At 35.2% G+C, this 17,805-nt stretch overlaps 1 protein-coding gene across 2 annotated transcripts in view; it reads left to right on the forward strand.

The window, feature by feature from the left end:
• Nucleotides 1-17,805, forward strand: part of ANO3 (anoctamin 3) — a 360,516-nt gene that overhangs the window by 158,453 nt on the left and 184,258 nt on the right. The window contains exon 3 of one of the 2 annotated variants that reach the window (XM_006195091.3): nt 16,449-16,643. The exons of the other annotated variant lie outside the window; for it this stretch is intronic. Coding sequence (XP_006195153.2) covers nt 16,449-16,643 — 195 coding nt within the window. The remainder of the gene's footprint in view (nt 1-16,448; nt 16,644-17,805) is intronic. 2 annotated transcript variants of the gene reach the window in all.

The following is a 17,805-nucleotide window of genomic DNA, read 5'->3' on the forward strand; positions in this document are numbered from 1 at the left end:
GGGGGAGGTGCAAATTTGGAGGAACAAACTATATGTGATTTTGACTGAAAAATTTTACAATTATTTTTAAACTATATGCATTTTTGCTTCCTTGAATTATCTGTCCAGTTTCTTTTCGATTATTTAATAATACATTTTTTGTATATTAATACATGAAATAATTAATGGGTTAATTATTTACATTGATATATTGTTAATTATTAGCAATTTACTATATTTGGCAGCTAACATTTTATTAATAATGAACTTGTATTAATAAATTATTAATTTAAAATATTTAATATTGGTATTTTCCAATCACATTTGATATTAATAGTGTTCTAGTCTATTTTAACTTATTTTGTTACTTTTATATATATTTAATTTTTAATATTTTATATAATTTTATATACATGTATTTATTTTCCTTTGAGATTTTTGTCTTCTGTTTCAAAGTTAAATGTATGTCTTCATGGAGCTGATAGATGTCCTTTTCTCTTTTAACTTGAGTTATTTTTTTTTCCTATGGGTTGTGTTTCATCAATATTTGCATTTTAAAATCATTTGGAGTTTATTTTGAAATGTGGTAGAAAAAATATGGTTCTGACTTAATTGCCCACCCCTCTTATTTAACTTCCTGCCTTTCTGAGCTTCTGTGACTTGCTCTTTCCTCGTTCTCTTTCTCATAATCTGACTTCCTTCCTCCTTCCCTTTTTCCTTCCTCTGCCCATCCTTTTCTCCTACTTTGTCTCCTCTTTCTTCTCTGGCTCCGTAACTATGAGTAGTTACTGTGAATCATTTCTTCTCTTCTTTCCCTACATTATGTTTCTGAAGGACACATCTCCTCACATTTCAGTATTCACCTCCTTTCAGTATTTTAAAATAAACTGAAGTACAGATGCACACTGTTTTTGTGAATAGAAGCATGGATGTGAACACTTATTGAATTGTTATAAAGATTACATGTAATAATATACATAAAACATTGAGTACCAACAACTGTGAATCTAAGTAATTTGTCCGATACCATGAAACTAGTAAATGTTGAAGCCTAGATACCCAATCTTTGTTAAATCTAAAGCCTTTTTTTTAACTTTGATGCCTTGTTGCCTTGTAATGGTCTCCCTATTAGCCATCAGTGGGGTCATTCTCTCTCATCCTTTCTCTCTCCCTCGCTCTCTCTCTCTCTTTCTCTGTGCAGTATCTCTTAACATACAACCTTTCCCCTCTCATTGCCTCTTCTGAGACTGTGTCTAAGGCTTTTTCCATATCATTCCTCACTTCACACATCCCACTAACAGTTCCCTATATATTTGACCAATGCATAGACCAGTATCTGCTCACCACCATCCTTTATATAGAGAAAATATAGAATATTCTAATATTCTTGATATGGTATTTGAGTGTTTTTTGATAACCAAATTTTAAAGTGGTTCATAATTCACTTTCTTCAGTAATAGCTTGTGGACTAAAAGATTTTTAATTTTGTTAAAACTAACCTCTGCCCTTAGTTCTTACTTCAGATTTTACCCATTTGTACCAGTTGCTAAGAGTATATAATTAGCTTGATAGATGCTACATTTTGTTTGCTTGTTTGTTTTTGTTTTTTGTTTGTTTGTTTTGGGGTTTTTTTTTGCTACATTTCTGATAATGAACTTGTATTCTTCCTTCTTCCCTCCCTTTCTCAAGGTAAAAGCTACCACGGAAACAATAAATATCTATTTTTTCCACAGCAGTTTATTTATCTAATCGTCTCTATTTAGCCTTGGGAGAAATATTAAATTGTGGATGAACAGGATGGTGATTTAAATGATTTGTTTCCCTCCTTTTGCTTCTAGCAACTTGATGTAGTAAGGGGATGATGATATGATACCCTTAGAGACAAGACTCAAGCAAGGCTGACTGTTAATGTTGAGTAATTAAATGACTATCTCACGGATAGTGATCGACGTCATAGTAATTTTCTGCACAATTATAAACCTCCTGAAACAGAGTTCTTTTTCGAGACCCCACCACGTTCAATATTCTCCTGAATTCCAAGGATGAATTATAAAGAAAAAATGCCGTTGACATTTATAAATGTAAATAAAGCTTAAAGGGGTAGTACTCAGTATTTAAGTATCCCTCAATATTCACTGAATAAATCTGTATTTAGTAGTCACTGAATATACTTATTGAGTGCCTATTATGTGCCAGGCACTGTGGTTGCCTCAGCGGTAGTGTCACAGGGTAGCTGTGAACAAGACATATTTCCTGCCTTCTGGGGCCTTACCACGTACAGCATTTATGCAGACTAGAATCAAATGATTACAGAGAGAATTATTTAATTACAGAGGAGATACATGCCTGTATCTGATGAGAGTATACGCAGGGAGACCTCATTTAATTGAGTGGGATCAGATATGTCCTAAGTAGCTGGAGATAATCTTTGTGCTTTGTAATATCAAGAGCTTGTGAAATGAGCAAAATATAACACAATGAAATTGAGCCCAGTTTAGGATTTTGTTCTGAATCCCAAATCATCACTTTTTAGGAATTGAAGGAAGATGATGTGGTTTGGCAATACACCCCCCCCCCCCAAAAAAAAGTTGTAGAAACAAAATCTTTAGAGAATAAAAGGTTTAAAGGGGACGTGATAGTTGTCTGCAAATATTTGAAGAGCTGTCATATGGAAGAAAGATTGTATTTATTTTTCAGTTTTCTGAAGGGCAGAACAAGACCACTGTTAGTAACAATATAAAGACAGATTTTTGTTCTACAAAAAGAAGTTCTTAATAGCTGGAACTGTCTGAATGTGGAACAGTCTGCCCTGGGGGAGCCATTGACAGTTTTAAAGTAGAGAATGACAATAATGTAAGCAGAACTGCACAGTCTAATGCTAGAGCAACATCAGTAGAAATTTCCACTGTTTGGAGGATGGGCACTCTGTGTACTAACTATGCTACTGGCTGTCAGAAGGGGTTTCGTCTTTCTGTCCTGGGACCTGAGATTCCTGAGTCTCTGGTAGAGGTTTTATATGGTTCTAGGATACATCTTTGGCTTGAATTATAATAATTTTCTCGAGTTGAAAAAAGAGAAAATTCTCTTAAGTTTAATGGAAACAGAGGCATCCCTTTGTAAAACCTGTCACATGGAAAACCAACTGTGATATATCTGAGGACTGGCATATTTCATTCTTTCATTCAATCATTTACCTGCTCTGAAAAAAATATATATATATAAAAGAGTCTGTTGTCTCATGGTTCAGAATATATAAAGATACATTAGTTGCAGAGCTTGATTGCAAGTCGTTTATAGTCTAAGAGAAAAGACTGATATAAATAACAGCTATAGCCCAAATAAGGAGACATTAATTGCAACAAAAATGTTAAGAATATTTGGATTAGCTAATGAGATGTGAAATCTGCCGGTATGATAAAGGATTTATCATTTCCACTGTTTCCAGTAATTACCACAAGTTAAACTAATATTTCTTTTGTACATATTGCCAGTCATAGTGCAACTATTAGGTGGTATAGAAGTAGACCTTATAAAAAGGAAGTTATCAATTACAGATTTTTAAAAATACATTGATCATCATAATACTATTTTCCATTTCACCAAGTACTGTCTTTTCATGACTCAAGTCAAAACACTCAGAAACATGTGCACAAACTTGAGCCATTATGATCTCCAAATGACATGCTGGCACTTTTGAATGTATGTATTGAATACTTCTGTCCCCATCTCACTTCCTTCTTATCATATCTGTCCAGCTGCTTAATTCAAGAAACCTACACCTATTTTTGCCTTTCTCATGTTCTTCATTATTTGTCACTTTACATATTCTATGTTATAGGTACAATTAGTGGTGTGACTGCTTTGCATGTCTTTGCATTAGAAGATCTCATTTTGACTTGTCCTTTCTCCTCCATAGAGTCTAAGATTAAATGTTACAATCTCACATTTTCTACTCTCCTTGTAACTTTTTACAACAGGCCCAGTGAAGTAAGTACTTCCCAATATGTGTGGTTGATCCTGAAAATTGGAGTATTAATTGAAAAATTGATAACATGAAATTAGTCATTGTGTCTGTTAATTAACATGCTCCCAACAACAAATATTCCCAAGTGATATACTGATCTTTCCTTCAAGTAAGTAAAGTATAATTAAAAAATTCAGAATATTTATATAGAGATAAGAGAGCATTGTGAAAACCCCACAGGATTTCGATAAATATAAATCTGTGTTTGAATATTAGCTCAACTATTTATATGACCTAAAGCAATTTAATTAGACTATCTGAGTCTATACTTTCACCCACCTGTTAGATGAGGTTAATGATACATTTTATGTGATTAGAACTTGTGATTAGAACTATTGTATGTAAATGGTTTAGGATAATGCCTGGCATGTAAAAAGCCCTTAATAAATTTAATCGTCATTATAATAATACTGACTAGAACAAAAGAGAAAAGTCAAATAAAGGATTTGTTTGATAAATAAATAATAGCTCACGAAAACCATAGTTAAAAAATATAAAAGTAAAAAATTTATGAGTAATCATCTCTGTGTGTATTTTAACAGTTAATATACTTTAAGAATTATATAGTGAAAAATATTACTATTATACAATAGTCTTATAATTGTTTTAGGATTTTTAATCTGTGAAAGTATATTTTAGGGAGTATGGCTGGCCCTTGGTATACTGAAATCTATATAGTGCTTCAAGTTGTTCCATAAATGTAAAGCCCTGAGCAAACGACTGTGGTGGAAATTAGGAAGCATCTGTGGTCCCTGACCTCAAGGGGCCGAGTCCAATGGTAGAGATATAGCTTGCTCACAAAAATTACAATGCAAATCAAAATTACCATTATTAGTTAAGCAGATTAGGTACTACTAAAATTCAAAAGAAAGAAACATTACTTTCAAGGGAAGAATAAAGGCAGATTGTGAGTGCGTGGATGCTTGTGGATGCACTATTAGGTGTATTAAACTCTCCATTAACCTCTAAAGTCATAAATGGAGTCAGTAAAATCTCCATGTATTTCTGGAAATGAATACTATAGGCAGTCACCATTGTTCCAGAAACCAAGAGTCCTCCTTAGATTCACAAGGCACAGACTTTTTCCGTGAGGGCTTACGAGTGGGAATGGGAAGAACACTTTCACCTCATCCTATAACCCCTTGGCAGCCATGAGCTATATTTACACAGCAGTGCTGAGTCCTGCCGTGGCATTTTGCTGCCCGTGCTGCTCTTAAAAGAGGAAGAGGACATGAAGGGAATTATACCTGATTCAGTCACACATATTTGCAAGTTGTCATCCTATCATCCCTGAAAGCCTTTCTCACAAGTATTTCACTGAAGAAATGATTTTATATAAATTTTTAACTGGAGATAATAATTAGATTGTTTTTATGATATATGTTTTAATCTAAATAAAAATATAAATATGGAGTATTAATTGAAAAATTGATAACATAAAGTGCCATGCATTTTGGGGAAGGCTGTTATCTGAATGTGACTTAAATGCATTTCCTTGGAACTGTCTATCCTAGTATAATTTTTCTATCCTAGTATAATTACTATTTCTATATTTGTAGAGAAATCTCATTATTTTAACCCATATATAGAACTATCATAAATTTCAGTGTATTTTAATATACTGGAGAACCAATTTAAGTTTTGTTTAAAATGAATTTAATATGAAACCAATTTCTTGCCTTAGGAATTACTTTAGAACTTAACCCCAAAACCCTAATGTCATAAACTGTATTTATATACGCCTTTCATTAATTTAATCTTTGGAGGTTTTTGTTGTTGTTGTTGTTATTTCTTGTAAAAACAGAACAAAGGGAGATTGGATTAGTGGAGAGAATTTACACACAATGGCTCCTACCCAAGTCTGTAAAAATATGCTGCCTGAATTTATAGCCTCCTTGCATTTATTGACAGCTTCACAGTGGCAGACTTAAAGAAACTGAAAGGTTAAATATAGTACAGATAGGAATAACCAGAATAAAATTTGAAATAAAGACTTTGAGACTTCTCTTAGAAACAGAATGACAAAATTTAACTATGAAAACTGTGGAATATTGCAGCCTTGGAAATGAAATTGTCCAGAATTTGGAAGTTAATCCAAGTCCAGTATTGGAGTAATCCCCTGTATGGGGATTTTTTTTAATGACATGCAGTACTCTTCCTTATAATTGTCCATGACCATTATGATCAGACCAATTCATTTGTTTTGACTTTGGGAAAATTGATTGTAATTTAGAGGTATGACTTATTTCATTTTACCACACTCCTAATTTCAGAACACACACTTGTGGCTGTGAAGTAGCCATGGGTACCAAGGCAGAGCCACACTGACCAATGTTATTTGGGATGAGGGAGAGGGTATGTGTATGTGTGTGCATCTGTGTACAGGTGTCTGTTTGGAGGAGCATTTAAGCTACTTTAAGGCCTTTATATTCCCAGGTCTATCTAGAATCTCTTTAGCATTGTCCTAAGGTCACTGTACCAACTGGCATATGGAAAAATACAGTAAGCTAGACCTGCTAGGAATTTCAGGAGACAGTATTCCCTTTTGAAATGAGTCCCATCTAAGCTTATTCATTCACAGTGACAGTATGTCCTCAGAAAGGTCTGTCAAGCCTATCTGAAGATGCTACTTTCAGAGGTTCAATGCCATACCCCGAACTGTGTTTGTGACCTATACCAATTTCAGTGTCATCTGTTTGACTGCTTCTGGCCTCTGACTGCAAAGGGTCTGCAATCCAGTCAGTAGGATAAAAATAAATAAAGTAACCTTCACTGAAAATGCACATCTGAGTAAAAATTATGGTTATAATTTCTGCTAAAAGAGACAAAGCAGCCAGTGGGCTCTTGTCTTTTGAATCTGTTCACATTTCTTCGCTGTTATTTTTCCAGTTGCAGAAGGCAACCCTTCTTTATGCATCAGTCCATTTTCCTTTTTAAGGAGTAGAAAAGAAAATTCCAGGACGTTTCTTTGTTCTTTTGTGTGGCACTTTAGAAGAAAACCTGTCAAGGAGCGGTGATTCCTTGAAAACCAGGGAAATAAAGCCAGGAACATGTTCCCTTTTTCTCTGTCTTTGAACTGGGCATGAAATTTCTGCATATCATGAATGATTTGAAAGCATTCTTTTTTATAATGTCAGTCTGTCAATTTAAAATACATTCTTCGTTCTATAGTGACAAGATTAGAACATTTATATTCAGACAGCTTTTAAAAGAAAATTAGGAGGCGATGAAACTCCCTTGAGGCTTTTAACATTAAACTTTGACTGAATTAAATGAATTATTCTTGTTTTTTACTGTTTTCAATTTTGATATAATAATTAAAATGCTCAGCGTTGATTTTGCATAGATTGGCAATTGTTTTCTTAACTTCCATCTTACAGAACAAGTGTCCTTGCTCTAGATATTCCAGTCATATTCTTCCTGAGATCATCCAAACTGAATTCTCCTTCTCTACTTTTTTATATGCTTTTTTATATGCTTTTTTATTGTCCCTTAGACATTATTTGAATCTTGATATTTCTGTTCAGTAGGTAAATTCCAATAATGCTGTGGAACTAGACAAAGAATGTGAGCATAGAATCCCTGAGGATTTGTAAATATTTCTTGAATTAAGACAAAGATTTAGCTAAGACCCAGGAAATTTATTTTCAAATCTTAAATTAGATTCATGAGAAAGATATGCAGAGAAGGCACAAGACTGTATATTTTCTTTGTTTTGTTTTGTTTTAACTAGGGCTTTGGCCTCAAAATTCTAGGTGAAATTATTGGCTCTGCTGAACTGGGCTCTACTTTAAGATATAAAGTAAAAGCAGGCCTAGTGGTCTTCTAGGTTTCTTTCTTCTAGGCCTGTATCTAATTTTGAACCTTAATGTCACGTTCTTTCAAAGCCTTGATAAACACTGGGAAATCTGAAGGAAGATGAACATGTATCCCTAAGGTGTAGTCTAAACTGGTTAAACCATTGTCCAAAAAACTAGCTGTATGAGCCCTATACTGTTTTTGCTTCACCTTCATAAACCCCAACACGTGGAATACAAATACAGTGAAAAGGTAAGACTTATAGAGGCTGTACCTGCCAGAATTTATGATCTCTTCTGTCAATGTACCCATTGGCTTCACTCTAAAAGCCCTGGAACAAAAATGTCCATATTCTAGCACTTTACCAAGGCCACTTTACCTTGGAAGTGAAGTAGAGGGAGAGGAGGAAGGTCTTTGTTGTCGCCCTGGAGGCTGTCAGTAGTGTTCCTTCTGCATACCTGTGAACAGCAGGGTGCTATGGAAAGAGGCTGGACAATTACTGGGCTGAATGTCCTTAAGCTAGTTAACCTTAATCTTCCCAGTCTTAAATACGCATCATCAAGCTTTCTTTTAGGATTATTATGAAAATTAAATATATCAGATATCACCTAGGAATGCAAGGTTGGTTCAGTACTCAAAAACCAGTCATTACAATTTACCACACTGACAGACTTACTTTATCACTTGTCTTTAAAAATGGACTTTATTTTTAAACACCATAACAATAGCTAAAATTTCTCATTCTGAACTGGTTGAAAAAATATCCAGAATAAATACTATTTTTCTGAGGTGTTTTTCCTAGCATCAGTAAACATTTTTTCCCATTCTGAAGCTTTTGAAATGAGCTTTCAATGATAAAATATCAAATTATGTTCAAAAGCAGATGTAGAAATTACCAGCCCTTGGCACAGTGTGGAGAAACCTGTAAGGACAACAGCAGCATGTGGCAAGAAGTGGGAAGTTCTGTGGTTACAAATGCTCATGGCAGGCTAGAAATAGAGACCAAGTGGTGCCCCAGTGCAGTACCAGTTAGACTCGTCATGCTTGTGTTTGGGTTCAGAGTCTACACATAAACAAAAATCCTTCTAATTAAGTTATTGTTTGTACCAATAATAATGTGTGGTTGGAAGAGATTGGACCAGATTTTTAGTTTTTCAAAATGTTGTCATAGACCTGTAGATACGTTGGGAGTCTTCAGAACCTCCCCACTTCAAGGACAGGATGTAATCCGAGTTTCCTTGAAGGGTCCATGTACTTTGGCCAAAATCCGAATGGCTTTTTGGGGCCCTTTAGAATGGACAGATCCTGTGCTGCTTTTGGCAGTCGTAGAAGTAGTGTAACTTTGCAGCTTGTCAAAAGTACTGTAAGACTTTGTGTTATATCCTAATCTAAACCTAGTATTTGTTTTTATTTGAAATTACCTTCTGTGAGACAGGCAAGGATGATCACGAGTCCCAGTTTACCCCTTTACACACACACACAAACACACAAAACGACATTGAGTGTGATGCAAGGAACACCAATATGGTTTTCATAATAATAACTACAAGCTATTTAAAGGTTTCATTTTTACCACTTCCTCCAGAGTGTTGAGAACCCAGAAGATGCCAGTGATTTGATTAGGCTTTCAAAGTCTCCCAGTGGCCATGGTAGTGCTGGAAAAAAACATTTTTTTTTTTAAACCTGACAGCCATGTACTACATATCCATTTGAATAAGAACTTGATGATGAATGAATATTACTGAAATTTAGTTGTGTTTAGCTAATACCAGGCAAGAGACAGCTCAGGAGCCAAAGTCCTCAAACTACGTTGCCTTTTCCAGTGAAAAGTTCAAACAGGTGTTTTGAGTCTCAACTGGTCTTAGTAGGAATTGCTGAAGGGGCATGGATTTCAGGCACACGTGATGGAATGAAGAACCAACTGTGAGAATTCCTTCAGTGATCACTACTCGGTGGTTCCACTAAGATCATTACCACCCTTTCCCCCAAGAAATCCACTACCCCCACCTGCATGGAGACCTGTGGTACGTTAATTGGATGATAAAGTTCAAGGTTTCGAAGGTTACCTGGAGGTTATTTTAAAAGGATATCTGCAACTGTTCATGTTTTTTTTGTAATATATTACCTAACAAGACTGCCTCTTACAAGTGTTTCCATGATTTCCAAGCACAAAAGAATTAGATGGCAAATGGAAAACAAAAGAATATTTATGAGTGTTGTTAGAAATTTGTAATTAGGCAGTTCAGGAGGAAGTTTTGATCCCATTTGGGTCCCTACAGTAGAACCATTGTCAGTTTGCATGAAATTCCCTTATTTCTGATCATGTTGGTGGAGGATTTGCTCTTGCCAGTGGATTTTAATCTTTGAGAGTGTAGGGGGAATGCACTAACCCTCAGTTTCCCACTTGGGCATTGATGTCATGAATCCTTGTTCAAACAGGTGTTCTTTTGAACATAGAGATCTCTTTCCTTTGAGCACTTCGGCAGGAATTCCCACAAATATTCTGTAATTTTTTTCACCCAGATGCAGTCCTAGACCCTAACTACCAAAACCTAAAACCAGAAGATTAGTTTCTTTATGGTGCTCTGTATCTCTGTGCTACAAGAAATATGAATATTTTGGGGAAGTGACCTGCTCAATATTTTATTGGTATAAAATCTTGAGAAGCTTCCCTTTTGTTATTCTACCTGCTACATACTTATGGTTCTGACTTTAAATTTTGTCATATCTTATGTATGTAGGCATCACTGATTCAGTTTTAATAATAGCAAATACATATAGGATAAACTATGTACCAGGCATTATTCTAGCACTTTATTCAACAATTTAATTGTCACACTCAGAATTCTGTGAGTTAAGTATTACTATTTTGTTTTAAAAGTGAGGAAACAGAGACAGAGAGACTAAAGAGTTTATCCAAGATCAAAAATTCATATTATGCCAGATCTTGTGCACTAGTAAAACCATTGCTCTTATTTATCCATTCATACGTCTGTCTTTATAAACTAAACATGTACAAGATGCCAGGGTCTCAGAGATGAATGAGTCTTGGCTTCTACCTTGAGGGAGCTGACAGAACAACGCTTAGCAGTACTGGGATAGAAATGCCTTGGGAGTGTGAAAGAAGCCCAGGAAACGTCATAGTTAATACTGCATAAACGCATTAAGGAAGCTTTTCCAGTGTTGATAACATCTGAGTCCCACTTCGAAGAATAGAAATTTTCAGGACAAAAATAAATAGCATGGGGCAAATGTAGCTTGAGTGAATTATCAGGTTATTGAAGAAATAAGGATACACTGACTATGGATAAACTATGTGTCATGAGCTTATGAACTTGACTACATTGGAAAATTATGGGGAAGACTCTGCTACAGACTTATTTATCTTTTGCTTCTTTCTGTTTTTTTTTTTTTTCCTGTGCATTATCAAGAGAGCTCTTTGCATCATAGCACCTTTCATAAATAACAGAAATCTCTATGACTCTCAGGCTCAATTCCTGACAAAATCTATTTGAGTTTTAAAAAGGAAGCAAAGAAATTAATGGCATTTGGGGGAGAGGGAATTTAGAATAGCTCTAATCAATATATGGGTCATTATTTTTATAATGATAATCATGTATTATTTGTGGCATTACCAAATGAATATTTAATTTAAAGAAAAATCCCATTTGTACTTCAAAAAACGCTAAGGTGATAGATTGTCTGAGCCTTCAGGTTTCAGAACAATGTTGCCATGAAGAGTAAATGTCTCTCGAGGTCTCCTTGAGATTTTAATCTCCATAAGCACAGAGAGTTTTATCTGTTTGTTCACTGTCATATCACCATTGTCCAGAAAGATTATCTAGCATCTATTACAATAAACACTGGCCAAACTAGTATATTAATTAGTAACCTAGTTAATTACTAGAGTCGTTCATCAATCTTTCATTTGGTAAGTATTCACTTGCATACCGTATATGCAGGCCCAGAGCCAGGTGCTGTAGCTGTGACTGTGAGCAAGACAAACGTGACCCTTCCCCTCACTGAACTTCCCTTAGAGCTAAAGAGACTATGTGTTAAATAATATCCTAATAAGTAAATAACTGCAAACACAGCAAGTTCTATTAAAGCCAAGTGTATGTTTCTAGTAGGACATACAGCGAGGAAATGAACTTATTTGGTGTGGGTTGTGTGACTTGGAAATTAGAGAACAATACACAAAGACATAGATTTAAAAAAGGGATACTCATTTCACCTTCAAAACTTTAAAAGTGTATTTTCACTTTTTAAAAGCCTCTTCACAACTCTACCCTTCTTATAGTATTCTGTCTTGCATTAAACTTATGAGGACTTTTCTTACTCATTGTAATAGATTGTATTTGAAGAGATGAATTTTGATTTTGTTAGTTACTCGTTTAAAATCTGACTGTGTTTACCTTTGCCTCCTGCAAAGGCTTGAACATAGCAAGCGAACTCCAAAGTATATTAAAGCCAATAGTTGCCTTTCCCATGTTTGCTAGTAAGCATCTTAAAGTACTTACAGCTTATTAGAAAAAAAAAAACTTTAAATTTTATTCTCTAGAGGTAAAAGTGCGTGTGTTGCTTTCTGCTCCCAAAGATTATGCTCAAAGCTCCTCTGAAGTTATATATCTGCACATGTGCAATGGATAATCTCTGCTGATCCCTCCAGATTCATTCTGCACCTTTTTCTACTCTGCCCTTTGCCCCAGCAAGCAGGTATCTCTGTGTTACAGTCACTGGTTCTCATGACCTCTAGCTGCTGTTTAGATTTGACTAGTGGGAGGCATCAGCAAAAGGTTAGAAGTTGATCAAAGGGAAGTTGGGGTATTCTGTTCCCTGGCTCCCTTCATGCCAGTCTGTGGTTTGGCAGTGGCTGCATTCCTCTAAGTACACAGGTTCTGCCAGATTTCCTCTCCCCCAGCTTAGCTATCTCCAGGTTCCATATCTACTCCCTCTCCTTGCTCTGCAGACCCAAAAGTGATAAAGGTTTCTGGGCATTGTTCCTTGTAGGGAGCTTCACTAACCATTTTTTCTCTTAATCCTGCCCACGCCCTTTAAACAATCCCTTTATTAAGCTTTCTTCAGTCATTCTGAGTTAGCCATCTCTGCCCTACTGGGACTCTATTAAGTAGACATACTTCTTCTTGTTCAAAGTGAGAGCAAACCTGAAAAGTGAATGAAGAGTGAACCATTGTAAAAGAAGTTTCTGAGTAAACAGAGAAGTTGCTTGTTATGTTACAAAGAACAGAGACCTTGAAATCAGATGGACCTGGTTTGTTTCGGGCTCCAACGCTACCTGCATGTGGCACTTGAGACAAATTACTTATGTCCTTTGTGTCTCAGGCTTCTCACATGTAAAGTGGGGATGACAAGTCCGAACAGGACTATTATGAGAATTACTGATAACACACAGGATGCACCTCGCACTTTGTAGGCACTCAATAAATAGTGCTTTTATCACATAGAAATAACTTCCTCCAAAAAGAGCACACTCAAGCCACAAATCAGACATGTTCCTTTGATGGAGTAAGAACTATAGTGATTTTGACAAGGCATGAAAATAAGAAAATTCTGTGCCCATTTATGCTTTTTCCCCCCAAAGCTTATTATTTAGATAAATATACTTTGATTGTATCCACTAATATAGAAAAGTATGTTTGGATTCTATGAAATTAAATGGCATCCTGAGACATCACCTATCCTCAGCTCATCAATTCTACACTATTTCTGATAAAGGTATAAAATTTCAACCACGTAATTCATCTTGAGAATATAACAAAAGACAGACAAATATATTTATTTTTAATTTATTTTTAAAAATTCCCCTCTTGTGGACATAATATAAAATTTATTAATTAACAATATCATGTTCTTTTGCTACAAATGTCCCAAAATTCTTTTAACAACTTAGTTGGCAGAAATTTCAAAGTTCAATCTGTGAAAAATAACGATTTTTTTTTTCACGAGTCCTTAAGATGAGTTAGTTTTCTTGAAATTTTATTAAAAGAGTGGATCTTTCGAAAAATGTGTATTTTGCATTGAGAACAACCAACCAATTTTTCTTTACTTTTACTTTTCAGTTTTCTCTTTGATGTTTTCTAAGGGCCTATTTTTCCAATTAAACCTTGGTATCAGCTCAAAGCCCATTGAGTTAAATAGTATCTCAGTAACAACTTTACCTCTTTTGATGTCAGATGTCTCATGTGAATGCATTTCCAAAAGACACCTTATTTGCTATGACTTCTTATTTGTAGTTGGACCTTTGTGCATACCCAAGTGAAACTGTCATTTCATAAGATCCTTTTAAATATGTGAGCATTTACGGAATGTTCTTAGAGCAGTTGGAAGTAGTACTGATGGTTGCTTTAGAAAAATCTGTTCTAAATATAGAAAATGACACATTGCTACAGTCTACAGGTTTATCCTTGAACTCACCATGTGCTCACCAAAACTGACATGTTACTGCGGTCTTTTTTCTAGTTCTTAGCTTTAAATGTGTGGTTGTCAAATATCATTTAAGGGTACCAGGTAAAGCCATACAAGAAGAGAAATGGAACCTTAGAACATAGAGGCCTGTGTGCTGTGGGGGTAGTTAGTGTTAATTGTGCCAAGCAAAGAACACATACTGCTGATTATGCCAAGCAGAATGTGATGGCATTTGATGTGGAACTTTGAAAAGAAACTTTGTACTCTTTAAAACATAAGGATATCATATTTTCAGCTTAGATTATGTTGGTTTCTAGCAAAGCTGATCTGTATACCAGCTTTGGAAACAATAGTTCAGCAAATGAGAGAACATAGTTTTAAAGATAAATGGGAAGAAACATACAAAGCTGTAGAAAGGATATGTGTGTATCATCAACATGATTTTCTCAATTTTCTTTACATGTTGCATTTGACAAATATTTTCAACAGTTATCTGTTTATGGAGAATTTTATAGAGACTTTCTTACCATATATGCATAATCTTTTGGAGAAAATATGTTAAATCCGAGAATTGTAAATAAATGAAAATGTAGGAGAAAGATCAGCTCAGATTACCTACACAGTCAAGACTTCAAGGCTGCTACCACTGGTTTAGGAGTTCCTCTTTTGTGCCTTTATAATGCCTTATGTATATTTTATTTATTTTTTATAATATAAAGATCTGTTTTTATATATATGCTGCCCTGTTAGCACCATTTTCACCCAACACTGAGTTAAGGCCTGGCCCAAAGAAAGAACTCAAGAACAGTGAAAATCAAATGAATAAAAATTAGGTTTAAAATAATAATTAATATTTATTTCATATAACTGAGTTATACACATTGTTAACTAAATGATGGAAAGTGAAAAATAAATATTAGGTTTACAAATAATACTTGATATTTATTTTGTGCAACTCAGTTACACACATTAACTCATAGCAGATTTTGTATTACTCATAACTACCATTTTATAGATTAGCACAAGGAATCCATTCTGATAGATGATGGGTAGACATTCCCAGTTAATTTGTACCAAACAGCCCACATTCATTTTTCATCAATGTATATTTCACAGTTCTCTTAAGATTGTGAATGTAGAATTATAGGTTCTGAGGTCTACTTCAGCTCTGTGGTTTCTACATTCAGAGCTCTCTGCTTAAAATTTGTGTGATATTTTTACCAAGTGAAACCATGGTAACGACCCATCCAAAATTGGGGTTCGTGAGGAGCCGTGGAGCATTCTGAAAGATCCTGGGTTTTGGAATCCAGTAGCTATAAGTTTCACATTCAGTTCTGCCAATTGCTTGATTTATGACCTAGAGTAAGTAAATGTCATTATCTTCCCTAGGTTCATTTCGCATTTGAGGTATGTTTAAAAATATTTTATGAATTTTGGCAAATGCAGTTTTTTTTTTTTTTAAAAAGGACATCAGGCAGATAAATTTGTGGAAAATAAAGGGCAAATAAGCATATGCAGAACTCCCCAAAGAACAGTAGCTAATTTTTATCCCCTACCAGGACTGCAGCAGTAGCTCCTTTACACTCTACCTCTTTCTCTCACTCACTGCATCATAAACAGATTTTTTTTTTTCAATTCTGTAAATACATTACAATCTACCTACCTCAGGGCTTTCACATGTTATTATCTTTGCCTAAAAGCACTCTCCACAAACGGCCAGTTTTTGTGCTAAACTATGTGTGCAATTTCTTCCCGGCCTCTTGATCACCATTAGTGCATTATGCGTGTGTTTAAAGGAAGACAGGGTATTGAAAGGAGAGCTCTGGTTAATAACATTAATTTGAATGTTTGTGCATTAAGTTTTACTTATTTTGCTGCTTCAAAACCTAAATGGTTAGATTTACACAAAGGCAGTTCCAGTTATTGTTCTCATAACTCCCCAAATGAATTTAAATGTTTCTTTTTTACAGAACCTAAAAAAAAAAAAAAAAAAGTGAAAGCTCAGACTGGAAGAGGAGCTGTTTATTTCTGATAACTATTTGACAAAAATCTCAAAACACTTCCTGACAATATCAACACAAAACTAATTCAGTTAGCTCTAATCCCTAGGCGGTGCTTTTCAAGAGTAATTTCCTGAAACAGCCATCACAAGAATTAAAAGTATTTGTGGATTCCTACTGATTGTTTCTTATTGCTAAAACTTGCCATTTTGAATTTGCAGGTATGAATATAAGCAAGAGTGAGATAGCAAAAGAAACTTCGTTAAAACCGTCTCGGAGATCCCTGCCTTGCCTCGCCCAGAGCTATGCTTACTCAAAGAGCTTGAGCCAATCTACCTCACTCTTCCAGTCAACTGAGAGTGAATCTCAGGCTCCCACTTCTGTAACCTCAATCTCCGCTGACAAAGCAGAGCAAGGTGAGCTCTGTTCTTGTTTAGCATGTAAAGAGTAGTGTTTTCAAATCCTTTTTCCCTCCCTCCCTCACTCCCTTTTACCCCGCTTCCTTCCACTAATATTTATAGAGTAGGAAGGAGGCTGGCGTAGGAAGGAGAACTATCCTCCATGGCAGTCATTTGTTGGCCAGATGCATGTTCATTTCTTCCTTGCCATGAAGGTAGCCAACCCCATGTAAACATACACCTAATAACTTTCTGTTTGCAGGAGACAGACTAGCCACCTGCATCATTGGCTCATTAGCACTCCTGCTGAGAACTTATAACCAGTAATTAAATATGCCAGCAGTAATAAACTCGGTTTCCTAAAAAGAAAGACCCAAAACTTTAAATAATGCTGACAGTAAAGCAGTGAGTATTTGGTTGTATGAAGATGTGCTGGGACAAGTGTTGGCAAACAAATGCTAATACTGAAGGAAACCTTTTATATAAAAGGACTCAAATATAGGGAAGTGCAAGCTAGATGCCACATTAAAGAGACTTCGTGGTTGCCCAAAGGCTCTGTTCAATACACATCTGTTCATCTGAGATATATCATAATGCCTTTAAACAGTCCTTTTTCACAAGAGTCAGGAGTCAAAATTCAGCCAGGCTCCTTGTCATTCAGTAAATAAGGTGTGTTTTCATTTTCCCATCCCTCTCTAAGAGCTTTTGTGTTATGAAAATATATTCCCTTATGATTCCTTAAGGTTGCTTCTTCCTCTAAATAACTTAAAAATACCAGTATTCTCTTTTCAATAATATTGGGAAATCACTACCTATTATAAATAGTCAGCTTACATCCATGGCCAAAAAGGAAAGTGGTTAATTGTTCAAGAGAATTAAAATATTAAAATACAATACAGGGGAGGTTACAGCTCAGTGGTAGAGCACATGCTTAGCATAGACAAGGTCCTGGGTTCAATTCCCAGTACCTCCATTTAGAGAAATAAGTAAATAAATAAACTTAATGACCTACCAAAAAAATAAATAAAAATCAATTTGTTGCTTTCATGAAGTGACAGGAAGTAAGTTAAAAATATTTTTTAAAATATAATATAGATACTTCTCTCATTTCATCTCATTAACTTAACATTTCTTCATGTTTGGCCATCATCTGGACATCAGTCATTTTTCTAACTGTTGT

This window comes from Camelus ferus, chromosome 10 (genome assembly GCF_009834535.1).
Source record: "Camelus ferus isolate YT-003-E chromosome 10, BCGSAC_Cfer_1.0, whole genome shotgun sequence".
Lineage (NCBI taxonomy): Eukaryota > Metazoa > Chordata > Mammalia > Artiodactyla > Camelidae > Camelus > Camelus ferus.